General features: G+C 37.6%; 4 protein-coding genes across 8 annotated transcripts; 3 read left to right on the top strand and 1 right to left on the bottom strand.

Annotated features, from left to right (window-relative positions):
• Window positions 1–1853: 1853 nt before the first annotated feature.
• kbtbd12 (kelch repeat and BTB (POZ) domain containing 12) lies at window positions 1854–5727 on the top strand. Its single transcript, XM_072683087.1, has 6 exons — window positions 1854–1907; window positions 2260–3456; window positions 3901–4171; window positions 4462–4612; window positions 5053–5250; window positions 5417–5727. The coding sequence occupies exons 2-6, from the start codon at window positions 2375–2377 to the stop codon at window positions 5584–5586; spliced, it is 1872 nt and encodes a 623-aa protein (XP_072539188.1). The 5' UTR covers window positions 1854–1907; window positions 2260–2374; the 3' UTR covers window positions 5587–5727.
• Window positions 5728–6474: 747 nt separating this feature from the next.
• Window positions 6475–10155, bottom strand: ccdc36 (coiled-coil domain containing 36). Its single transcript, XM_072683341.1, has 9 exons — window positions 10113–10155; window positions 9946–10015; window positions 9439–9504; window positions 8960–9106; window positions 8627–8766; window positions 8450–8498; window positions 8277–8367; window positions 7830–7936; window positions 6475–7362 (listed from the first exon to the last, which is right to left on the bottom strand). The coding sequence occupies exons 3-9, from the start codon at window positions 9490–9492 to the stop codon at window positions 6475–6477; spliced, it is 1476 nt and encodes a 491-aa protein (XP_072539442.1). The 5' UTR covers window positions 9493–9504; window positions 9946–10015; window positions 10113–10155.
• A 682-nt stretch (window positions 10156–10837) lies between these two features.
• Window positions 10838–16766, top strand: c7h1orf159 (chromosome 7 C1orf159 homolog). 4 transcript variants are annotated; one of them, XM_072684511.1, is made up of 11 exons: window positions 10854–10906; window positions 11202–11221; window positions 11385–11460; window positions 11704–11809; window positions 12154–12192; window positions 12766–12858; window positions 13404–13442; window positions 14169–14303; window positions 14437–14462; window positions 14554–14584; window positions 15123–16766. In XM_072684511.1, the coding sequence occupies exons 3-11, from the start codon at window positions 11398–11400 to the stop codon at window positions 15233–15235; spliced, it is 645 nt and encodes a 214-aa protein (XP_072540612.1). In that variant the 5' UTR covers window positions 10854–10906; window positions 11202–11221; window positions 11385–11397; the 3' UTR covers window positions 15236–16766. The 4 variants fall into 4 exon arrangements, with proteins under 4 accessions (XP_072540611.1, XP_072540614.1, XP_072540612.1 ...); XM_072684510.1 differs by lacking the exon at window positions 11202–11221 and having other exon boundaries at window positions 10838–10906; XM_072684509.1 differs by lacking the exon at window positions 11202–11221 and having other exon boundaries at window positions 10870–10906; window positions 11238–11460.
• A 5075-nt stretch (window positions 16767–21841) lies between these two features.
• Window positions 21842–24204, top strand: LOC140559552 (RING finger protein 223). Of its 2 annotated transcripts, none has more exons than XM_072683086.1 (2): window positions 21842–22100; window positions 22912–24204. In XM_072683086.1, exon 2 carries the CDS (start codon window positions 22922–22924, stop codon window positions 23600–23602), a length of 681 nt encoding a protein of 226 aa, XP_072539187.1. In that variant the 5' UTR covers window positions 21842–22100; window positions 22912–22921; the 3' UTR covers window positions 23603–24204. The 2 variants fall into 2 exon arrangements, with proteins under 2 accessions (XP_072539187.1, XP_072539186.1); XM_072683085.1 differs by having other exon boundaries at window positions 22885–24204.
• Window positions 24205–26356: the final 2152 nt, after the last annotated feature.

Here is a 26356-nt window from a genome sequence, read left to right as displayed (position 1 = left end):
GATTCAGCTTGTTTTCTTATTCGTTTCCACTGGGTTGTCTGTCCCAGGTCAGCAGCACATTTTCCATTCTAATGATGGATTCTTTCCGGGTGTTGTGTAAGTCAAGGATGAATTAATAATCTCATCACAGGAAACAGAAAAAATATTTAGTCATCAGTGTTTCGTAACAGACAGACTGTTTTTAGATGCCTTACACTGGAAAAGTGAACCAAACAAAGTATCAAATGCATTATTGTACATCTTAGAAGCTCTACCCAGTTTACATTATCAATGTCATCATATCTTACAAAAACACCAACCAATAACCTGATCTCTTTTGGAGAATTTTCATATGTTTTTTAAAACATATGTGACGTTGGTGCTAGACATAATAAATAATCTGTAGATTCTGATGAACATTTCTCAAGGGCAAAGCCCTCTATGGTTAATATTTTCATTAATAATTGGGCTGCCGGTTTAAAGGTTAGTCTTCAAAGCAAGGGAACTACTGTCTGGAAACTGCTGATTCATCATTGTACCCTTCTTGACTTATTACTCTTGAGTGTAGTAGGGCCTTATGGGGCATTACATTAACTCAGCTTCCTCTGAAGCTTGTTCAGTAGCATTTCTGGTTTAAAGATTTTTTTTTACTGTAAAAAGTTTATATAGGATTTAGTATTTGATCATCGTCATGCGGAATTTTAACATACTTTGAATCTGTCCGTTGTTCTTTACATTGTGACAGAATTTCATGGTGGATGGATCAACAGACATGCTTGAAAATGGCTTGAGTAATGTATTTTTACATTGACATCCATTGAAAGTAAAAAGTTTTTTTCTTTCTCCTACAAAGGTTCCATTTTGTCAGACAGTGACAATATGTAATCTTGTCTTCTTAAGGTGTTGGTTTATTTGCATGATCAGGTTCCTGGCTACACTCAAAAGTCATAATTGAATATGTTTCTGTGAAGGAATATTTTATCCAGGTACTCTGCAGCTTCACAGAGTAATTTGTCATGTGACATTATGTTGTTGGGAAAATGTGTCATGTGAATGTAAATTGAGCACAAAAAAGTGTTCTAAAAAACATTCCTCACGCCTAACTGGACAAGATGGATGTGATAGTTTATAAACTTTATACTCCTTGTTTATTTTTAGGGATATTTAAAGGTGCAGTAATACATTCATGGTTTGATTCACAACTGAATTAAGAAAAATGAAAGAATTTATGTTGTTGCATAATCTACTGATGAAACTGATGAAGCTATGATGAGTGATGCTTGGAGCTGGGACTGTGATGGATGATTGGTCTGGTTTGATTATGACCTTTGATGTTTAGGGAAGGCAATTGCATTATATGCCACAATTAAGAAAATACAGCTGCTGATGCATTTTTGCATAATGATGTACAGTGAATACCACATTAAATATATGTGAACAGGTGTGAAAAGCCATATTTAGGCCACTTTAACTGCTGTGAACATACCCTAATTCACTGCTAGTGCAGAGCCTGTAGTCTCTTTAACAGCATGATGGGTTTGAAATCTGACCCCAAATACCCAACAGCCTGGAAAGCCATTGCACACATGACCCTGAAAAAAAGGAAATAAAAAAAATGCAAAAAAAAATCACCTTCTCACTAAATATTAAAAGTAACCATTAGTATCTAGGTAGTCTACAACATGTCTAGAAACCTGTTAGAACTCTGTTTTTCCTTTCTAATTTTACCCCCTTTGGCTATTTGACACATCATGGTCTATTATTAGCAATGTTGCTTAGCGCGCTGCATAGAGGGTTGAGTAAACAGATTTCTCTTGCACTCTCTCCTCCTCCATGTACTGTCAGAGGCATAGCGTGTTTGTGCGTGAGGCGTGGGTAATGGACGGCTTGTCTCCCGCAGGCAAAGAACACAGTAGGCCAGTGATCTGGTACGACTCATCAATGCATGTGCTAATCTAACCCAGTAGAGCTGGCGCGTCTCTCTCAGTAGTCAATACTACAATTGAAACAGCAGTGACTGTGATCCATATTTAACTGGTAGGCTTGTTGTGTGTTGGTATGTACTGAGTACTGCTGTGTTTTGCTAGGTGTTTGCTTTTGTGGACATGGTTAAAGGACTGGGAACTTACATTATAAGACTATGCATGAAAAGACACTATAAAATAGTTGTGCTCTTTAATGTGTCAACCTCAATGTATTTCAACATGTAAACAGCATGTCTAAAATAGTTTTTAAAATTGTCAATGACAACTAGCTGAGCCTGTGTCTGTGTCTTGCCAGATGTACCTCCCATGCCATTTTGAAAATATATCCTCCAGAATGTCCTTGGGCTGATGGAAACTGTAGTCAAGTTTGGAGCATTTTTTAAGTAACAGAATTCCCATAAAGAAGCAGAATGGATCTAAGAGCTAAGCATGGGCTGGCCTTGTTGGACCAGTTAAATCGAATGCGAGAGGCTGAGCAGTTGACAGATGTGGTGCTAGTTGCTGAAGGTGTCAGTTTTCCATGTCACCGTTCTGTCCTTGCTGCATTCAGCCCTTACTTCCGTGTCATGTTCACCTGTGGCCTGCGTGAGAGTACCCACCGAGAGGTAGTTTTGAGGGACATGCCGTCACAAAGCTTAGCCCTCTTGTTGCAATACATGTACAGCTCCAAGCTCCCACTGACCCCTGGAAATGTGCAGGGTATCTCTGTTGCTGCCTTTTTACTGCAGATGGATGATGTTTTTGGCCGCTGCCAGATCTACATGACTGAAAAGATGGATGCCTCAAACTGCCTGGGAATCTATTACTATGCCCGGGACTTGGGAGCTGAGGACTTGGCTGATCAGGCTCAGCGCTACCTCCGGCAACACTTCACTGAGGTCTGTTTGAGCGAAGAAGTTTTGGAGCTGGAGCCCCATCAGCTAGGAGCCCTGCTGGCTTCAGACGACCTGAATGTAACCCGGGAGGAGACCATTCTTGACATGGTGATGCGATGGGTGAGACACTGCTCTATTGGTCCAGGGCTGGAGGAAGAAAACCGTGCCCGGCATCTGCCTGAGCTCCTGAAGAAGGTACGTCTTCCACTGATTAGTGAAAGTTACCTCAAAGAGACCCTGAAACGCAACACAGCAGTGCTGGCGGATGCAGAGTGTGTACAGATGATGGAGGATGCGATGGAAGCGGCAGGTATGCCCGCAGATGCTCCACCCCGTCGACTGAAGCTACGCTATGGCATGGAGACCACTGACCTGCTACTTTGCATCGGCAATGACAGCGGGGGGATACGGTCACGCTACAGTAGTTATTCGGACCGCAGCTTCTGCTACGCCCCCAACACTGGTCGCATGTTTTACATCACCTCCCCTCGCTATGGTGATGCCCTTGGATATGTTTGCGCTGGTGTTGTCACTGAAGGGAATGACATCATCGTGGCAGGAGAGTTAGGAGCAAGAAGGATGGCAAGACAGAAGGAAAGGAATGTTGAAATTTTCAAGTAAGGCTTCACTAGTATCAATTTATCCCTGTTTAAACTTGTTTTAACCGAATATATATGTTGGAACTAGTATGTTCTAATACATTGCAAATTGAAACATTGAAACCAAGCACAACAGTTTTATTGTACATATAGAGAGAATATGGAAAACTCATTGGGAGAAATCCTTTAAAATCCAGCCACTGATTGACCTTCCCTACCACTAAGAAAAATCAGATATTGTTATCTGGGCAGTCTTGAATTAGGCCAACTGATATAAACTGAACAGGTCAATATGTATCAATTTGGCCTGTTCGACCCTTGAATTAATTCCCTAGCCCTTTTTAATCAGACGTGCCAAAGTATAGAAAGGACTTTGTACAGCAAAGAAAATGTACATGTAGGAACAGAATTTAAGAAGGCTTTTAAAAAATATATATCAATTTTATATTTGTTCTTATTTAGGTATAATCAGGAAGCACAGGGAAGCTGGAAGCACTTGAGTTCAGCAGAATATCGAGATTCATATGCACTGAGTTCCCTGAGTGACAACCTGTACCTAATCGGAGGTCAGATGAAGCTGAAGAACCAGTACCTTATCACCAACAGTGTTGACCGCTGGTCCTTACAAGGCGGGCCTTGGCGCAGCGCAGCCCCTCTGCCTATGCCTTTGGCCTATCACAGTGTAGTCAGGATGAAAAACTGCCTCTATGTGCTTGGGGGGCGGACACCACAGGTAAGGGACAAACGAGTTTAATAACTAAGTCGTACGATACATCTTCAATACACACTGTGTCTGACTGCCCTGACAAGAGTGGTATGGAAGAGAAAGCACTAAAATGTGCAGAGCAGTGAAAACAGGAGTCTACATTGTACTAGATCACTTTTCTGTGATGGATAGGACGGGTTAAAGGAATCACATTGAGAGAGGCAAACAGTAACTGTGTCAATGTGTAACCCTACTCTGCTTCTCTCCTTTTTGCTCACCCCAACTGCACCTGCTGGGACTCGTCTCATGAATGACAGACATACCGCACAGATGAGGAGCCTGACCGTATGAGCAACCGTCTGCTGGAGTATGAACCAGAGACCAACAAGTGGAATGAGCTCTGTCCTATGAAATATTCCAAATATCGCTGTAGTGCCGTTGCACTCAATGGGGAAATCTATGTTATAGGTGCAACACAACAGAACTTTGTATATTAAAGGATTACAATAACCTAGACATTGTACTTGGATGCCGTTTTAACTAGCAAACAACTTTTAAGGCAGAATAAATGTTTCAAATAAAAAATACTGATTTATCCTGACATATTAGCTTAGAAAATAATGGTTCAATGGCACTGTGCCACAGTGCAGGAGGTTAACACTGTTCTGCAGAATGCTGCTGGCTAATATGAATATGACATCATAGGGTTTTTATGTCACTTATACAACATGCCACCCGTGGTATCAAATTTATTTTAGTCAGAAAGAAAAAACTAAATACTACATGTGATAAAGTAATTAATAGCCTACATGTAGACTTCAGATGAAGTCTCGCATGGCATTAAATGTGCATTAGGCGGCAATCTTCTTATGTAATACCTATATACAGCTTTGTCTCTGTCTTTATAGGCGGCATTGGGTGTGAGGGTGTGGATCGTGGGCAGTCACGCCGCTGTCTTGACGCAGTAGAGATCTATAACCCTGATGGAGATTTCTGGAGAGACGGCCCTCCCCTACCCTGGCCTCTTCTTTCCCTGCGAAGCAATGCCCCAAATGCTGGTGTTGTGGATGGAAAACTATATGTTTGTGGCTACTATAAAGGAGCAGGTAAAGTAATCCACTCCAAAGCTAGTTAAAGAGAACCATTATATCTTGTATGTGCCTAAAATGTCTTCGAAATCAATGTGAAATGTATATCTATTTATAAAAATGTCACTGTAGATTTAGATATTTGCGTGTCTTTGCATATCTATATTCATGATATTCTCCCCAGATCGCCATGATATTATCACCAAGGACATCCTGCAGCTGGACCCATTTGAGAATGAGTGGACTGTGGTGGTAAAACAGGCCATAATGCATGACAGTTATGACGTGTGTCTGGTGGCAAACCTTAACCCACGAGGACTCATGCCCCCTCCTGCTGACTTGGTGGATGAATAACAAAAAGCATTCAAGTCTGACAACAAATGGTGCTGTCAGGAACTGGAAATGGCAAACTTTTGAACAGGTTACAAATTAGAAGCTTCTCATCTGTATATAGAGGGTGTTTTTGTGAGGGTGTTTTTTCATTTCATTTGTAGATTAGCAGATTTTGGAAATTCTGATCTGATGTATGTTATTTTGGGTCAGTATTTTGGCACCCTTGAATGATTCTTCAGCATTTTAAGCTACAAGATACGCTCAGTTTTACATTTGTTAAACTGTGTTTAAAGAGCTGCTTCTTTGTGTGAATGCAACACTTAAATCACATTTGTTTGTAGATAAAAGGGTACTTGCTCAATATGACTGCACTATGAAATAACTCTTCAGTTGTTAATGTATTACAAATATGCTGTTTACACACTGTTATGCACCTTATAAAATGTGTACTTTTGATTTATATAATATTATTGAGAATATGCTTGTGAAATATAAATCAAACCAAAGTTACTATTTTACTTTTACTAATCTCTTGTAGTCAAGGTAAATACAGTATTTCTATGACCAGAAAACAGCAGAAAACAGGAAAATCATGTAGGAAACCTAGTAATGATTATTATGATACCACATTTTGTAATTGTGAAATGTTAAATGCAACATTAATGTAAGAATGTACACACACACATCTAAAAGAATGCACTACAAATATATTACCTTAAACAAGCCTGGATAATGAACACTTCTAGATTGCTTCTAGATTTATGGATTTGTGGGTTTTAACTGTCATCAAAAGAATAAACTCTTCTGAACCCCCACGAACAACGAATGTGACTTCCCCATAGAACATGTTTTGCAACATTTATCTGGCACTAAATAGCCTAAAGGGAATTAAAAATACATGCTGGACAATTAATCAGAGTCACTGATGAAGTCAAAGAGCTGCCAGATGCCTCTCTGTCTCACTATGGTATTGGTTTTGTGCTCAGACATCACCATCTCCTGTTCAGCTTTCTTGTATTCCACCATCATCTCAGAGCTGCTGCTGCTCTGAGACCATGCCCAAGAATTCAGGTGCTGTCCACATTCACTTCTGCATGTCAGTCCAGCTGCGCCTTGATGCTGAGTAGACAAATTACGTTTATTTGAATCAGTTTTGATTGTTGATAGAGGCACCCTGTTTTCCTTTTCCTCAATGTATTGGCTATCCTCAAATATGTTTCCCGAAGCCATCCGGTCATTTGATCTCCTCTGTGGCAAAATCAAAGCCCTCTTTTTCCTTCTGAAATTCTGACTCCTCTGTCCTCTCTTGGGCATTTTTCTCTGTCTGGGCACCTCAGCCCAGGTTGTGAACCTGTTCTCCTCCACATCAGTCAAAGGCTTCACATGAACAGGGGCTCTGACAACATAGCTCCTATCAAGATCGTCAGTGACTGGGAAAGATGCACCTGTGTTGAGCTTTTCTGGAGATTTCGCTTTAACATGACACAAATCCCAATGTCCTCTTTCCTCTGAATGAGTAATGCCCCCACTGCACAGCCTCATGCCCTCACAGCAGCGTTTTTCCTCTGAAATGACACAGCACTTTCCTACAAAGCCAGGTGATGTCTGAACGGTGTTGTCAGTCATTCTGGCAGGCCTAGGACAAGCTCCAGCTGACTGAGCAGCAATTATTGTGCCAAGTAGAGACTGAATCTCTCCAAACACGCTCTGCTCCTTGCTCTGCTCTATTCTCAGAGATTCCAAATCCTGCTGCAGACTGAGCACAAGTGAGCTCAAGTTTTTCACAGCCAATGTGGTCTGAACCATGTGAAAACAGAGAAATCAGCCTCAGGGTGTTGATATAAAATATAATATCGGTAAGCTATACAATGCTAGGTTGTGTTTTATAGTTTTTAATGTATGTTTTTAATTGTGACAAATATTATTCCAGTTGATGTTTCAAATGAAACAATTAGCTATATTAAAAGGATGATGCTGACAATAAGCAAATCACCAATTTCTCAACAGAATCATCAGGCAGTAGAAAACAATGTGAAGTGGTGCAGGAGCAAGGTTTGTTATTCATTATCTGTGCTTGCCCTTGATGAAGCACCAGAGCAATTACTAAAAGCAGCCAATCATCACCAAGCAACTTCAAAGCCAAAACTATAACGTTTTCCAAAAGTCTGAAACGGAAGTCGGAAGTGGAAAAAGACTTGTTCCTTTTATGACTACTATAAAGACATGCAGTATAGTTCAGTCTTCTTTCTCACCACCTCTCTCACCTTAGCCTCAATGTCCTTCATCTCTTTCTTTGTCTGGTTCTGCAGACTCACCAGCATTTCTGCCTGACTTGCAATGTGTTCCTTTATATTGGCTAGATCATCTTGAACTGTAATACACAACAATTTTTTAAAAATAATTATTCCACAAATAAAAATATATATAATGGGCTTTAAAGATGATGTTTGTGTTTGAACACTAGCACCCTCTACTTGACAGGAGAGATTTATTGTGTATATGCACTTCATCAGTATATGGTTATTTTATAGAAGAAGAACTTTTAACATACATGACTATTTTAAAATGGACCATTTGAACCATTTCTACAATCATTACAAATTAACAAACAGTAATAGTGTAAAAGTAAATGTTCTATCCTGTCAGTGAGGAGATGGCAGAGAGATAAACAAGTGTAAATTAAAAAGGAAATAACCAACAATGACAGTTACTTGTTTTTCTAAGACCATCAAGTCCTTCTGCCACAACATTTTTAGTGAGGTCACAGCTCCCATCAACAAAGTTTAAAAAAGTCCTTTTGATCTGAAACGGAAAAAAAAAATGAGATGACATCATTAATAAAAAATAATTTAAAGAAAAAATAAAATCCTCTCTCACCACTTACATTTTCCAGACTTTCATGCAGCTGTCGGAATCCATGAGTGAGAACTTCACTGAATAAAACAGTGAAAGTTATTTTAAAAGTCATCATAATTCATATGATTTTCCTAAATATCTTAAATCACCTCTAAATTCTAAATATAACAAAATTAAAGGCTATCAGATGAGAAACTTGACTTACTTCTCTTTGGCCTTTCTCTTGTCTTCTTCAAATCTGTCTAACATGCCCAAGGTTTTACCACCAGTGATATGTGTTGCTTTACCATCTCCAAACAACAAAGGCTTGGAGTGATAACTGGTTGACACCTTCAGTTCATTTATCTGTCAAGGTAGAAGTATTATAAATTTTTTTGACAATACATATAATAATATGAATAAAAAGTAGTGTTTATAGTGTTGTACATATTACACTTAGTCATTTCACAGGCAAGAGCAATTTAGAGTCTATGTGAGATTGAAATGATCGGAAGCATGCCAGCTAACTCAGTGTAACTTACTGTGTGGTAAACCCTACCTCCTGTGAGGCCGGCTGAGAACCTCTGGATGGTCCACTCATCTCCTGGGAAAAGCTTTGAGAGTTCTCAGGCCAGAACTGAGATCCAAACAGAAACTGGGAGTCACTCAGATTGCAGTAGTCACTAGTTTTACCTCCCTTCCCAGACTGTGCTCTATGAAATAAAAGGTCTGATTAATATGTTGAAATCCACATCAGGTGTAACATAATATTTATTTATAACATTTATTTATTGACTTAATCATTTATTTGCACAATGTACAAAACAAGAAAGTAGAAACTAGGACGTACAACACAGTGGTGAGAAAAATAATGTGCAGGGAAAGTAAAAAGCCCAGAGGGAACTGTATGAAGTACTTTCCCCTCAAAGGAAAAACAACAAGATCAAAAACAGGAAATTATTACGTTACATAACAGTGGGAAAAATATAGAATAGTATAATTATGACCCAAAAAAATGCCACATCTGGAGACATACACAGAGGTTGATGGGATATTCAAAATCTCCTTGATGTTCCAAACGTTGGGCTTCATTTTCCGGTTTTGCTGAGAGACACAAAATGACAGACATGGTCGAGGTTATTCTTTATCCTTATCCGACCAAAACTATTACACAATAAATCATCATTAATCAAACAGCACGCAGAACAATCATTTACTACGTATTTTTGAGACGCTGACATAACTTCTTGTTAAGCTGGCTAACATGTTTTAGCTACCCAGCGTTAGCCACATAGCGTGTATTACTATTGGTGCAGCTTACATACGCTAGTTAACTAGTTAACGTTAGCGGTCATTCCTTCCTTTCTTTCCTAATGATTCAGTATTTTGCCACAGAGAAGTATATGGTTCTCTCCAAACGTATTCCGAGCATCTGCGCCTAAAACAAATGCTATTTTAATGGCAGCACTCAAAGCAAACTGTGCTGAAAGTCGGCTGTGGGCTGAAGTAACACCGAGGCTAACAGAACGCGCCACGCGAGCTCACCAGACATGTATCACAGCACGTGACACTAATGAACGAGTCATTCGGCTGCAGTGGATCTGTCTATCGACACCTGTGGATTAAAGACTGAATTAATCTCTTAAAAAAGAACTATGCTGACATCTGTCATCATGTTTATCGGCTTCAATACTGCCGGGATAATCCACTACCTGCTCTCCCAACTAGATAATACACCTTCCACTTTATTATCTACACAAAACCATCCAATGCTTTTCAGATCAGCAGCTTCTAACACATCACTATCAGTTGAGACGTTGTAAATAGAAAACACCTGACAGAGTCACACAGACATGATCTGTCCTCTGTAAGAACCACAGTTAGATCTGTGTAGTCTCTGTTTATGCATCTAATTCAATTTCCATCCTCGGTTCTGTCCCTGACTGCATCGTATTGAAACATTAAATTAAAAATTACACAGATTAAATTTTATTTATTTATTTATTTATTTGCAATTTTAGAGCATTTATATCCATTCTGCTTATGAATTTGTTGAGCACAAACTCTGCAAATCAATTTCAAAAGACATAATGGTTATACTACTGCACTATATGTATATATAGCTACTACGACACACCCGATTTACCTAATCAACTTATAAATAGATAAATTAGCTTCGTATCTCTTCATGAGTTCAGGGACATTTCTACAGTGTAGTGTTGTAGCTCTCTAGCACTGAAACTGCCCGTTACTGGGTTTTTACATATTAGTAATCCCAATTAATTTTTTTCTCTTTTATCGCTTACACAACTAATGCAAAATGTAAAATACATTTAGTTAAATTACATTAAATGCAGTGTCAACTTACAATTAAGAGTAAACATTATAGTGTTTACTTGAATCAAAAAAATGACTTTTATTTTGGCAATCAATTTGATAAACAGGAAGTGCATTGCGGTAGAAACGAATTTCAGAAGCTGTCAGACTCAGAAACTTGATCCAGAAGGTAAGTTGTGTTTATTCCAGTCCTCAGATATCTGTACAGGCACAAATGCTTAATTGACCCGTTTATTTTCACCACTGTGAGACCCTGTTGGCTCTTTAAACGTTTTGGGCGTTTTGGGATTATAAAAAGGCAGCAAGCTAATGCGTTACTAGCCATTTGTCTAGCGTTAGCTGGTGATCAGCTTAGTTTAAATTTAAATTAAAAACAGAAGTCTCACCAGTTATAACTGGGTTTGTTATTTACGCAGCTGCCAGTTTACTTTTTGAAAATATGACTCTTGTTATACTCACTGCAGTGAACCACTTCATCATCAAGGTAAACATTCGAACAGGTGTTGTGTTGGATGTGCCGTCAGTGCTTTCATCTCTGAATCTGAGGCTGAATCTGAAGGGACAAGATAACACTCTCTCATTTCTTCCCTGAGACACATTCAGCACATTTACTGATCAATCCTGACTCTATCCAATATAACTCACAGGACCTCCTTCATCATGATCAGAGTCTGCTTCATCATCGGGGTGGCAGTTTTTTTCTTAGAAGTTGGGGTGGTCCAGGTACCAGTCTTACTTCTTATAAGAAAATGCTTTGTAGGTTTAGGCATTTTACCCTGTGTTAAAGTAAGGCAGCTCCATGTTAATAAAATATCAAAACATTTTTGAAAAGAAACTTTCAACCAGGTTGTACATATGCAGTCTTAGGCATGTAAAGTGGATTATATTTAGATATATTTAAAAGATATAAATTATTAAATGTCAATATTTCATGCATTTTTAATAAGCTGTATGTGTGTTTTGTAGGCTTTGCAAGAAAACACAAATGATTGTTGTGGAAGAATGCAGAAAATGAATGAAACCTGTGCAAACAGCACACATTGTGATCCTGTTATATTCCCCATTTTACATGGTAACTCATAGTTTTATTCATCAATTTATACTCATATATATGGTACAGGGTTATGCACACTTGGCCAAATGACTTTGTTGTATTTTTTTTTATGAAAAGAAACTTCAGTAACTACTTCAACTGCAAACAGTTGTAATAATGTATAATTCTGCAATTGCACAGTTAGCCTACTTTATATTGAGTTACATTTTAAAAATACAACATAGTAATTTAGGCACCTGTACATGTTACATGTACCCTATCCTAACTCAAACTTATCAAGGATCAACTTGTCCTTTATTTCATCTAAATATGCTATTGTGGCAAAAGAAGTTTAATTTTTATTTTATTTCATCCTTCAACAGCACTGTGTTCCAGGATGGTTTTCAGATCCTCAGTGCAAGGTTAAAGCTGACAGTTTTTGATCTGCCTAACCAGTCCTATTGAGTTCATTTAGGTGTTAAAATTTTTGGACATGCCAAAGTTGCTGTTTTTGTTCTATTTCTTATATCTGTCATACTGTGTGTTAAAACTGTGCAGAAAATTGTTACATTTGTAAATAGTTCACTGTCCGCAAATAAAAATATAGTTTGCTTCACTCAAAAAGGAACAAAATATATAATTAAGTCAGGGTGGTATCTATATCAGTGACACTATCATGAAAAATACACGTAGCTATGATGAGAGAGAATATTTGTAGCTTAAAAAAGGTGGAAAATAAAGTAATACGTAGAGTGGCCTAACTGTGTGTGTGTGTGTGTGTGTGTGTGTGTGTGTGTGTGTGTGTGTGTGTTTTTTTTTTATTTTTTTTTTTTATGTATTTATTTTTTTTTATGTATTTATCAGTTTTAAAGCAAAATCTGAACCTAGATCAGCACTCATCCTCTAAACAGGACACTAAATGTGTCAAGCTGAAATGTTACATGATTGGAGAGTTAAACACTTTTCTCTTTATGATGATGCATGTTCTCCGCTAGGGTGTCTCCATGGTCTGGAGAACAACACTGTTGTATGCATGCCATGTGACCCTTTGACTTCAGAGCTGGAAAACGTGACACTGTGCAACTACAGTAAGTGTTATATGAAGGGAAACTGTGGAACTAAATCTTATGACATTTTATTATATGCGGACCATCGTCATGAATGAAGAATCTTGATGTAAGCAACATGGTTTTGTAATAAATAATGTTATGTATAGTCATATGCAGAAGTTTAAATTACATTGTTTATTTTATAAGAGAATTTTATTTCATTTTTTAAGTTTTAATTTTCTGCCAATTTAATAAGAGTACACTTTACTTTTACTCTTAAAATCTATTAACCACGGGTGCCCAATGCTTTTTGCATATGACTGTACCTTTTAGCCATTGAATTTAAGTAGAATTTAAGTAGTTTGTTTATTTGTTTGATTGGTCAAAGTTCAGTTCATGTGATAACATTGCCAATAATAGAGCTTTTGATATGTAAGTAGTATTGTTCATATATTTGTTGTGTAATCTTTAATCTTTATTTAAACAATCTTTTGCAATAAGTGAAAAGTGATATGTTTTTTTTTTTCTTTTTTTTCTTTTTTTTTTTTTGCTCTTTCTTTTGTTTTGCTTTATACGTTTCTTAGCAAGGACCAGTGATAGCCCTTCAATATTTTTTAAGATAGGTAAGATCACAACATTTTAATTTTGTTATATATTAGTAAATATTATGTCTCAGATGGCACATCACCATGACCTTTATGTATCAAAACCCTTGTGTACAGTCCAAGGTGAAACAAGGTTTGCTTATGGTAATTTGTAAACAGGCCTAAGAACAGTTTTGAAGAACAAAAACAAGAACCAGAAACTAATGGTGTTTTGCTAGGAACAGAAAACTTAACTTAGTCTTACCCTCAAGTGTTTTTGAATAATAATCATGTCTTACAATTTCATTCAGGCTACTTCATTCTATTATTGTTTTTTACACTGTTTATATGACCAACATTGTTAATTTAGTGCTTAACCAGAAGATGCATGCAATGCACATGCACAGGTTAGACACCTGTGTCGGCTGTATGATGTGACATACATAGTGGTTCAACCATGTAGTGTACGTTTTGTTTGCATATTTACCACTGTATTAATATAACTTTGTATCTCTAGACAAAGGAGAAATTGTTAAAGGGATGTTGAGGGATTAGACTAGACTCTAACTCCTTCATGTAATTTAGGTCTATATCTATTCTTTCTTTCACTGTAAAATGTTCACACAATGTAAGAGGCAGCTGTTGTTTATATATATATATATATATATATATATATATATATATATATATATATATATATTCTAGATATCATGATGTGACAGTGATGTTATGCAGTTATTAACTTGTTTTCATTTGCAACCACAGGTGGTCCAGGGGTAGCAGCCTCTGTTCTTTTGGGGACTTTGCTGATAAGTCTTTTCCTCATTCTTGCTGTCGCCTCTTTCTTCTACCTCAAGCGCTCCAACCGTCTGCCTGGTGTCTTCTACAGGCGCAATAAAGGTAATGCAAATCAATGAGCTGCATGGGACTGTGATATATTGGCTGGATCAATTTCATTTTAATGTAAAAAAAAAATTAATAAAGTTTAAAGTTTCTATTCATTGTCTAAAAGCATATCTTTTCTCTCCACCAGCTTTCATTTTTCAACCCAGTGAGACAGTAAGTGTGTCTAGTTTATCTACATGCTCAGAGCTGTTATTCAGCAGATATCAAAACTTGTTATATAAAAAGCTGTTGTGTTTATTTTAAGGCTGTGATGATACCTGCCGACACATCCTCAGGTAAGAACATGTTTATGCCTTTTTTATCTGTGTATTAAATCCTTTAGTTCTTGACCATCTTGGCTACAGTTATCAGTGCGGTGTAATGGCACACTGAAGTCACTGTTACAGTTATACAGTTATACAGCACTAGATGTAATATCTAGTGCTGTATAGCGCCCCCCTGAGGTAGTTAATACAGCATGTAATGTGCTAATTAAGCAGTAAAGTGTAAACATTAGCATGTTTAATGTGTTTCCACACACGCACACCCTCCCCCAAAAACACAAACATATTGTCCTCGCCACTGGGATTTCATTAGCTGCAATAAGATGTTAAAAGCCAGAATTTCTGTGAAGGAGAACCATCACAATACTATGAAAATCTAATGACATACTGATTACGGTTTCCGTAATTTTGATGGTTCAGTACAAATACACGTACCTTTACACTCATAGTTCTTGTGTGAATCTTATTGAAAATGAATAGTTAATCAGTGTTTTTGTAATGAGGGGCTGATTAGAGTTATTTATGTTGGGTTTATAAATTTAATCTGCAGTGCGCAAACCAAGATATGTCAGAAGAGAGAGACCCTCCGCATCCTCAGCTGCCAGCAGTGCTACCATGGCAACAGGACCAATAACGAAAGTGTACAATGTCACTATCCAGTGAAGGCCAGCACTTAACTGATGAAGTATTGTTTACACCCTTCATGTTTGAGTATTTCTTTGCTTTTTTTAAATGGGCCAATATGATTGTATGATTGTTTATTCTCCAGTTTCTTTCTGTATGCACAAATTGAGAATGTTATTTCTGTTTCTGGTTCAGTTTTTTTAAAGAGACCAACTGTGTTTGATGCACTACGGGAGTATTTTTTATGTTTTAGGTGTCCTAAAGTAAGTGTTTTTGTTTGTTTGTTAGTTTGCTTTGTTTTTTGCATAACATTTAACTTATATATTTATTTTTATGTTGTTGTCATACTTTTCTGACCTTGCGTCCAAAAGAAATCCTTAAAAGTGTTTGCACATGATGGCTTCTTCCCAGCTTCTTGAGAACACAACAGCCTTTATTGTTTAGGATGTATTGTTTAATGTACTTAACAGATTTCTCTAATCATTTTATGGCTGTAATTTTGCAGGTTACTGCCAGCATCAGCATTTGCTGCTGGTGCTAAATAATGTCACTGTGTTTTGCAGAAAAAGTGGCATTAAGGATGCATATTTAATCCCGAAGTTATTTGATGAGCTGTAAAGTGTCCCATATCTGTGAAACTACAATACCTTGGCATGAAGGATCCTTATTGCACTTTTGCCAATAACAGCCTCTGACATTTGTTTTGAGGAAAAAGTGTCAAATTATAAAGTAACCTATTGTTTAGCTTCAGGTTACTTACCAGTGATTTTTAAAGCACTACAAATTTCAACCAAATATGAAGCTTACGAGAAAAAAAAATGCTGTTCCGTTTGCACTGTCTACCCTTTTTAAATCCAAATTTACTGACTCTTCCTTAGTTCCTGCATTTGCCATGTTAATTTTATGCCACAGAAACACAGTAGAAGAATGTGAACTTGTTTGAATGTGGTCTGCCAATTTGTTGCATTGATTATTGATTGCACAGCTACCATCACTGAAGTGCCAAAAAGATAGATAATATACACTGTGTTGTCTTTTTAGGCAAGGGCTGGAAAGGTCTGCTGTTGAATTACTGAATTATTGTGTGCATCTTATATGGATATTATGAGTAGGTAGTCGATGACTGTTCATAAAATGTCAGCATTCCAGTCTGTATTTTTGCTTTCATCCCTTTTTTTCTAAAAATCAGGTTTTCTGTTTGTATATGGTGTCCTGTTGGATTTAAGGTTTGGCTAAACTTTGCTGTATACTTTTTTTTATATTTTATTAATTCATTTAGTGGAATGATCAAGTTCTTCATTATGCGAGATGAACAATAGCAAAACGTTCTTTAGCTAAATAAAAAAGCAGAAACCAAAACGTGAATTTGTGAGGAAATGTAGTAGCTGTTGAGAATAAAACCACTGAGTTTTTAATTAGCTGTTGTGCAGCCACTGGAAATCTTGTACAAATAGTTTTTATATATTGATGTATAGATTTATGAAGCTGTATTCTTTGTATGTTGGTATTGATATTGTAATAATCATTAAGTTAAAAAAAATCTGATGTCTACTTTAATGTTTACAGAAATAAAGCCTTCATTTACTTAGAAGAAATTGATGATATTCAAGTTATTTTTTACTGTTTCCTTTCTTTTTATCAGTGATTGACAATGTACACTGCTACATCAGGTACATTACCCAATACCTTCTTCCGGTTTATTCCCGACTGGAAAAAGGTTATGCCATAATGTTGTTGTAAAAAACAATTTCAGCTTGAATGGCCACAACTGCAAACACATGATCTACATATCAGTTAAATAAATGATTCATCTGTCAGTTACTAACTCATATGTACACTAATGAGTGTGCCGGTTAACGTGATTGATAGTTTGCTCAAATATCTAATGTACACAGTTAAACATTTTATTCAAACCAAGTCACTTTATTGTTTTGCTATTGCATTTTCAACAATGTTCGGGCTTTAGGAAGGCTGATTTTAGCCATGTGATTCATTTATTTGAGATAACAGTAACAATGTTTATTTACTTTATAAACCAACATTTCAACAGCGCAGCTGCAGTCAGGGCTTATGTTTGATATGCAAAATAGTTGAGCAACAAGAACAAGCATTCCCCTGTGTGTTCGATCAAAAGTAAAAGAAAGAGTCCAACATGAAAAGATATTGCTTAAGGTGAGTGATCCCAGTCATGGCTCCATTAGTATTACATTAGCCTATTTACATGGTAGAACAATTGCCTTGCTAATGGTTAACAAGTAGTGAATGTAACAGAGATTAAAACAGCCATGGTAGCATGAGGTTGTTGTGTTTGCAAAATCAACACCACAGACATCTGTCAGAGGTGGCTAGGAGTCCAGGCAACACTATACAACTCCTGCTGTTGGCTGCATGGTTGACCTGGTAGAGCGTGGAGATGTTACCACCATCCAAAAAGTGTTGTGACATAAGAGCCCACCGAAGCAAACAAAAATGAACTGGTCTATCAGTCACTGGTACAACACAGCCCGAAAACCCACTGTAATCACAAGGATTCAGTTGAACTAATATTCAATCTGTTGAGTTTTCTGGAGATTCCTAGAATGTTTTTTGAACTTGTTTATGTTTATTTCCATAATTGAATTCAGATATTTTACAAAAGGCACTTTTGCATGCCACTGTATAGAGCTGCTATCCAATGAAATACATTTCAGAAGTACACTGTGTAAATATATCAGGATGAATAGACTAATAGAAATGCTCTAAAATCCTTGGAATAAAATCCATTCAAAGTTAAGAACATTTATATCACCATTTTGGAGATACATTGAACAGAGAGTATATAGACATTTATAAGGCTTAGGCATCGGCTGTCATAAAGCCAGCATGGCACATTCGTAAGCAAGTATTATGACAACTGACCCTTGGAAATAAGCCTTGATCAATATCAATACACGTTGTTTAGATCACATGGCCTCAATAATGCTGCCTTTAAGTAAAGTACTGCATATTAATAAACTGCAAAGATATTCATTGTGCAGCTGAGTTTGTGAGAAATATCTGCCTGTGTTCAAGGTGTTTTGCTACAAATGTTTACAGCATATTAAATTTGATGGATTGTACCATCCTCACATCTGAATTATTTCTCACTTACTCACTATATTGCTTGAGTGAAACCATAAATGCTTTTAAACATTCATTACGACTGCTTCACTTCAGTAAACAGAGATAATGAGAGAAAGGCATTTGAGGACTTTGGGCTCACGTTCATCTTAAAGCGTGACTACTTCCTGAAAAAGGCCTTAGAGGTCCATAAACTAATCCTCAGCATGGCCCTCTGTTTACAAGCTCCCTGTTTGCCTCTGTGACTGCAATTATTACTGTGCAATTAATGAAACGGCAGCAAGCACATGCCAGCACTGTCAGGATCTGTTAGAGGTTAGGTTAGAGGTCAGTATAATAGCACACAAATCAAAAAGCACTCATGCAATAATAACTTCTAAATTACTGTAAATGCGGTAAAAGTAATAACAGTAAAGGTTAAAGTGGTTCAGGTATCAAAACCATCTAAATAACCCAGTTACTTTGTATATTTTAAAATTCACTATTTTTGCATTATTTACATTTACATACTACATTCTCTACTCCTAGTGAGCTGGTGTGTGGAGAACTAGAAGTTGGTAAGCAATGGTATAGCAGGCAATGATATAGCAGGGCCAAGTCAGCAAGCCAGTAAATAATTCCATGTTCATTAAATATTTGTCCAGATGCTGAGGCAGCAAAATATCCCCACACTGTCTCACTACCAGGTTTGAGTGTTTTGGCTGGTGGGCAGTTTTATATCATGCTGAGACATGGATTAAAAAACAAAAACAAACCACAGCAGAGAAGGTGTGCCAACCCCACCACACCCCACCCCAAAAAACATTGATATTATTATTATTATCTACATTTATTTAAGCAGTTTGCAGCTGATGATGAGGACATCCACCCCATCCCACCTTCATGTTTTTTTTACCCATTTCAGACTTATTTCAGATTTTTTCATCTCTCATTGACTTATTATGGTATTGTGTGCTTGTAAACTGTTGTGGATACATCACAAGCTTGTATGAAGGAGGTTTATATTCTGCAGAGCTGGCTGTTTTCAATCTAAACCTCATTAAACTTAATTCATCAGAACCACCGGTGGTTCCTGACTTTTTCCACACTGTTATGACTAAGAAACAACTCAGCCAGTTTGCACTGCTTTGCATAAAGTTACCAATTAGTAATCCTTATGATGTGATAAGAGTTACAGAGTCACAGAGCATAAGGGGTTTTTGTTCAATAAGCTGAATGTCACTATTAATTAAATTTGATTAATCTGTTGTTGAGTTACTAGTACTTTTTCACACAGGTGATTGGCAAGTTAGGTAAACTGATTAATAATATAACTATTTGTTAAAAGGTTTAATGTTAAGAATCCTCTTTGATCTACCTTTGCCTCGTTGAAGCCAAATGTTGATGCTTGGGGAAAAAAGACGCTCCTGGACTATTACAGTGATTAAGAGGATTTTTGCTATGATTTTTGAAATGATTTTGATATGATTATGGATTTTTGTGAAAAGAAGAAACTTGCTGACTTCAAGGACTGATAATTAAATGATTATATTTTGATATTTTGTAAATATATCTAGACTGCTATGCTGAGAAGAGGAACAGTATAAAATATACGGATTTCAAATATGCAAATATGCAATAATATGCAAGATATGCAATAATAAAGAAAATTAGGAGGAGGGTAGTTCATGTGTAGTCACTTTATATTGTATCATTGATTAAAAAAATGTAGGCATCTCAGAGAACAAAGGAACTGTAAAATGTCACGTGTACATTATTATCTTAATTATTATTTCGAAAGTTGATTTGGTAACATTATACATGTATAGTATGTATACATACATATAATGTTTTTTAGGCCCATAAGCTGGGTCTATCACTAGGAAAATGTGAGATTATACTGCATTGGCACAATTAAAATTTTCTTCAAAATGTAATTTCTTTTTTCTCACAAAATGTCTTACAAGATGCAAGTTTTGGTCAAAATGTCAGTGATATTTACTGTTCCAGTTTCTGTAAAAAATTATTTATTCTACCTGCTATCTATGGATGGGAAAATAAACATGCAAGCATAAACATTCATTGAGTCCTTCCTTATATCTGACCGCTTATCACCCAGAAAAAACACTAGGCTTTCAGCAGAAAGGCAGCTGTTGTTCTTGTAAGCCTTTGGCAAGGCTTTGAATTCTGCCTGTATTTCCTCAATTGATATGTTTTTATGATCCTTTCTTGCTGGTTATCAATATTATAGAGTAGTAGGAGAAGCCGTAGAGTGCTGTTAGTGACATGTTAGCAAGAGAAACAGTTAGGGTGTGGTGTGTGTGTGTCATTTATCACAGGATCCACAGAGCAAAATAAGCACTAAACCTGTCAGTTGTTGTGTACAATAAAAGTACAGCATCAAATTCCAGTTTAACAACGTCCAACCAGACGCAATCATAAAGTACACAAATAATCTAAATATGTAGTGCATCAAATATGTAATACATATTTTACCCAATGTGTCACAATGTATTATGTATTATTAAAAAAGCCTCTAAATGAACTTTCAGTGGATGGTTCTTTGAAACCCAGAAGAACTAATACTGTGCATGCTGAATGTGTTGACTGTTTAAAGGAGCCGTTTCCTTAATATTCAAAAAGCAAAGTAACCTGCACTGCATGCATGCAGGCAAATATTGCTTGTATTTTTGGGCAGTTCATGTTTTGTGTGCAATCTTAATATAAAGGGATGAAAAAATGTTTTTTGCATTATGCCACAGGAGAACCTCATTTCAAGAGATCTATAAAAAATATTTTTTCAAAGTGTAAAGAGCCTCATATAGAGAGAATGTATATTATTTTAGTTTTACATTATGTAAAAAACAAACAAACAAAAAAAAAAACGTTTTTTAGAGAATTTAGAGAATCATATCAACCCAATCACATTTTGTATTTTCTATTGACATATAAAGCCCTGCACAGGCTCACCCCTGAGTACTTGTGAGACCTCATTTTCTCTTATGAACACCACTATTACTTGGAGCACAGAGTACTGGCTTCCTACATGCTGAGTTCCCAGAATTTAGAAGACTTTGGCATGAGAAAGAGCCTTTTCTTATAAAGCCCCCAACTCTGAAACAATCACTCACTCACTCGTTTAGTTCAGCTTTTGGTAATTAATGTGCTCATTAGAGAAAGGTTGCAAATCCAGGGATTCATGACCATAGGGATTAATGTTTCAGGTATGTTGTGTAAGTGTCCTTGAGTAATTCAGCTGCGTCTCAGTGTTTTACTTCATTTTATTTAGTTTAGTCATCAACTTCAAAGGCATGGAAAACCTTACTCATAGCAATCATACAGGTAAATGCTTTGTCATTCTTACTCTCCAGGATATGAATACCTGCTTGTGTGTGTGTGTGTGTGTACGTGTGCACGTAAGTGTGATACGTGTGTGTGTGTATTTTTTATTGTGAGTGTTATCATTTTCTGGAAAGCCTTCCTTCTTCCCTTTCTCTTTGTCCCCGCCTGTTTGTCCACCATGGCGTGGAGAAAGGGAGGTTACTGGATTACAGAGAGTGAGGAGGGAGGAAAACAACCTTGTATGAAGAGAGAGGAAGACAGACTAACAGTCACAGTTTACTTTATTCCAGTTGTGCACACAGTAGCTGCGAAACAGGGAGAAAGCAGTGGGCTGGGATTAGCACATGGGTTTGGAGGGGAGAAGGAGCTCCATGCTTCAGGAAATATAGAAGCTTGGTCTGATGTGGATTGAAATAGAAGAATCTTTCGGTCGTGATTTATTTCAGCAAGCTTTACACAGAGCAAGACATCACCTTTAACTGTGGTAAGATGTTGTCCTTGTTCTTGATCTTGGGAATAAGTGGGAATTAGGTGGGACAAGTAATACATAAGAGCTGCTTTAGCTTCGCTGAACATATACAGTATATATTGTTAATAACTTACTTATTTCATTGTTACTGAATGAAAATAACATTAGATTAAACAGCTCTGCGTATTATGTGTTTATTTGCTCAGTAAAACCCTTATATTGGAATAAATACAAATAACATTTATACAACAAGTAGTGATTTTACATCACTGTGTTCACTGGAATATTTCCAAAGCTCTCCTCAAGGTAGTCTACTACTATTTTTAGTCATCCAACACTTACAATTGAACAAACGGACGCACTGGCTGAGATAAGCCTAATCTACTACCTACAAATAAAGCTTAGCACCTACATCTTTCAAAATGAAGTCTATTATAAAGCCTGCCTGGTGTCTGTATGTGTACTGTAGTGTTTACAATGTATGTTACCGTATAAACAGCAAAGTGGAAGAATGGAAGCTTTTTTATAGTGTACTTGTAAAATGACAATAAAGCTGAATTGGACTGAATTATTGATCATTATGATCACATTACATACAGTTTGACAACTAGGCTTCAGTGTTCAGTAGCAGGCCAGTTTTTAAATGTACATAATAAATAAATAAATTAATAAAACTATACAAATGAAGTAACTGTCTCAGTAAGCTTTATCAAAATTATTAGAAGAAAATACCAATTTACTAATACTAAATACTAATTATTAGAAAAATACAAATTTCATGTTACCTTTTGATCAACAGAAAATCCTCATTTTGGGTTTCTTGAAGGGGAGAAAGGATGCAAGAACCAGAGGTAATCACAAGGTCTCCTTCTAGCGCATCATCACACAGACATGAGACAACACCCCCTAGCGATGCGGATGATCAAGCGTGGGATCCTAGTCCTGAATGTTCCATCTGCTTCAGCTCATATGACAACACCTTCAAAACTCCCAAGATCCTGGAGTGTAATCATACCTTCTGCCTGGAGTGTCTGTCTCGCTTCATCACAGTTTCACCAGAAAAGGAGGGCACCCAGATCACCTGCCCTCTTTGCCGACAGCCAACCTCTGTGCCTGAGAGTGGCCCACCAGCTTTGACCACCAGCCAAGAGGTGCTGGACCAACTCCCCAGCCACCAACAGCAAGAGGAAAATGTGTGGCTAGATGGAAAAAAACTCTGCTACTCCAACCCTATGACACCCAACTTCGTCTGCATTGACATTGGAGGGAGTAAACAGGAGATTGAGAATCAACAGGAACAAAGAGAGAGCTGTGGGAGCAGGCTTCTGCGTTTTCTGGGCTTTTATGGCAACTGGAAGCGGCTGCTGATTCTCACGGTGGTCCTCCTCATAGTGTTTGCCATTATCCTCTGGCCCATACAGTGCACCTTCAGTAGGGGTATGATGCCAGGCTGCTTCAGGGAGCGAACACAGACCATGAACACCTTCCCTACAGCTTTCACCACCACTCGTGGGTAAAGATTTGACATCTGTGCATAGAATTCTTCAGGTGAGCCCACAGTACGCTTGGTTCAGTCTTCATGTTCGCCATTTCAGATCAGTTCTTCAATATAACAGAACCTTTTTATGCCTATCAGGTTAATCTTGGTCTTAACCAGGCTGCAATGCCTTAAGATTGTTGTGTTGAGTTTTGACAGAATGTTGAAAAGGATTCTTCACCTAAATTGCCTTCCAATAAAGAGACAATGTATATCGCTGCTAAAATGAACTGAGCCAAACATCTAGCAAACTGTCACCAAGGAAGCTATATCTGAAAACAAGGGCAGTTTGCAGGCACTACTACTCTAGCTTTTCTCTCAGGAGCCTTTATGACAATTGTTCCTCTGTTTTGTAAATCATTTCCTTTTTTTGGAAATCACCTTTGTACTGTTCAGATTGTGTATATTTCTATTACAGACCAGAACACATGTACAGTAAATGTAACTATGTTATAATGTACAGCAGACCATTTTTCAATGAAAACCTAACCTACACCGAAAACCTCTTGGTGATTCTGAAGGATGAAATGACTGGAGATGTGAATGTTATTACTGCCTTCTTAATAAAAAAACAGAAATGCACCCAGTGTCATTCCCTTGCTTGAAAACGACAAGTCTTGTCATTGTGCTTCAACTATTTTCATTTAGGATATATTAGGATAGACACAATTATTAACAGTGATCCATGTGTATCCGATGAATGGAGCTCTATCACTCCAGAGAATGCAGTACTACTGCTCCACAGCCCAGTGCTGAGGAGCTTTACAGGCCTCTAGCAGGCACCTGGCATTAGTCATGATGATTATAGACCTAATGTTTTAGGAGTTATCGCGCTCCCAAAACACCTAAGAACTACTGAGGCATGGACTCCACAAGACCTCTGAAGGTGTCCTGTGGTATCTGACACCAAGATGTTAACAGCAGATTCTTCTGCTGCAAGTCCTGCAAGTTGAGAGGTGAGGCCTCCAAAGATCACATCAATGAGCATTTGCACCAATGACCCTGTGGCCAGTTCACTGGTGGTCCTTTCTCTGAGCATTTTTGGAATGTGCTGACCACTGGATCCCAGGAAACACCCCACATTTTGGAGATTTCCTGACCCAGATATCTAGCCATCAAAAGTGGTGTTGCTTAGATCCTTATGCTTGCCTATTTGTACTGCTTCCAACACATTAACTTTAAAAACGTACTCTTCACTTGCTGTCAAACATGTATATTCCAACCCTTTGACAGGGGCCATTGTAATAATTCACCCGGTATTAATGTTATGGCTGATCAGTGTACTTTGTGTCTATGCAGTTACATTTCCTTTCATCTCAGACTGTAATCACCATTACTGCAATCAGGAAATTACCTTTGGAACCTCATGTGCAGTAGCCTTCCCGGAACCACCCCAGTCCAGGGTTGTTGTTTTTTTGCTTGTGTCTGCAATATAGTTTTAAAACAGCATGACACTACACAGTTTCCAACACGGAAAACCAACTTTCCAGGACATGAAAATGCTTAATGATTAACTAGCAATCCCGGAAAGACCTTAAAGTACTTATCAGGAAGACTGGACTTTTACACTATTTGGAATGTGCTAGATTTGAGATCACAAAGATATAAGCCAAGGATGGAATATTGGCTTGTTTGCTGGGAAGACAAGCCCAGATGCCCACATTTGTCTCCTTTGCTGCTCAGAGCACAGTGAACAATGAAGTTAAGCCTTTGACAGCAGCTGGGGTAAAACTAACACCAAGGCGGTGACACACATACAGTGTTAAATGTGTTATGTAAGCACTGAGGGGATGACGCCAGCATGATTGTCCAATAAATTCAGGTGTTTAGTAAGGTCCTCTGCAGTGGAAAAGTTGAAAAATAAAAACACAAGAGCAGAACATTTGGGGTTTCCAATTCTCAAAGGCTGGCCTTGAAGGAAAATTACAATCTTTGGCTATTTTTTAAAGATTAGGCAAGTAGTAGTTCTTTTCTCTGATGCAACACCGTCAGATGGAGTTTGCTGTCAGAGGGGAGTTGGCAACTCTAAGCGTTACTGACAGCGAGACAGCTGAATTGAGTATAGAATACAGAAGCTGAAACTTGGTTAATAGTACAGAGGTGATCAATGATAGATCTGTCCTGTTTCTCCTGACAAGTGCTATTTAAGGCAGAGTAATGGAATGCTTCTCTTAGTACGGCAGCAGACACGCAAGCCTTCATGTGACCAGACACACGTCTCTATTTATAACAGAACAGGACAGGACAGAGGCCCCCCACTCCCACATGCAAGGGCAGTAGGGATACTTCCATGCCAACCCTGTGCCAGTGCTCAAGCATTTGGGAAGTATAACACAGCTAAAGGTAAGACAAACATGAAGGAAACCTTTTTGAGTTTCAATAACCAAATAATTTCTAAAGTCGGATGAATAAGTGCTCTACTGGATTTTGATGATTTTTTAAAAACAGATTTGACTTAATGTGCCTTGTCATATGTAGTGTAGTTGTGCTGTCCTAGCAGTGCTAGTCCTCTTGATTTAATAACATCTACTGTAACATAACTGCAGAGGGCAAAATGAGTCAAATGATGCAAATGCTTTGACTGATGTTTAACTAAGTGCATGACCACTACATCTACGCCCAAAGTTAAGCAACAGAGGAACACTGTTATCATCTTCACAATCATGCTTAATTTACTGCACCCTGTCTGCCAACAACACCCATTTTTTTATTTTTGTTCAGGTCAAACTGACTC

The sequence above is a fragment of the Salminus brasiliensis genome, chromosome 7, assembly GCF_030463535.1.
Source record: "Salminus brasiliensis chromosome 7, fSalBra1.hap2, whole genome shotgun sequence".
Classification (NCBI taxonomy): Eukaryota; Metazoa; Chordata; class Actinopteri; order Characiformes; family Bryconidae; genus Salminus; species Salminus brasiliensis.
The sequence above is the reverse complement of the archived record's forward strand: the minus strand, read 5'-3'. Positions and strand labels throughout refer to the sequence as shown.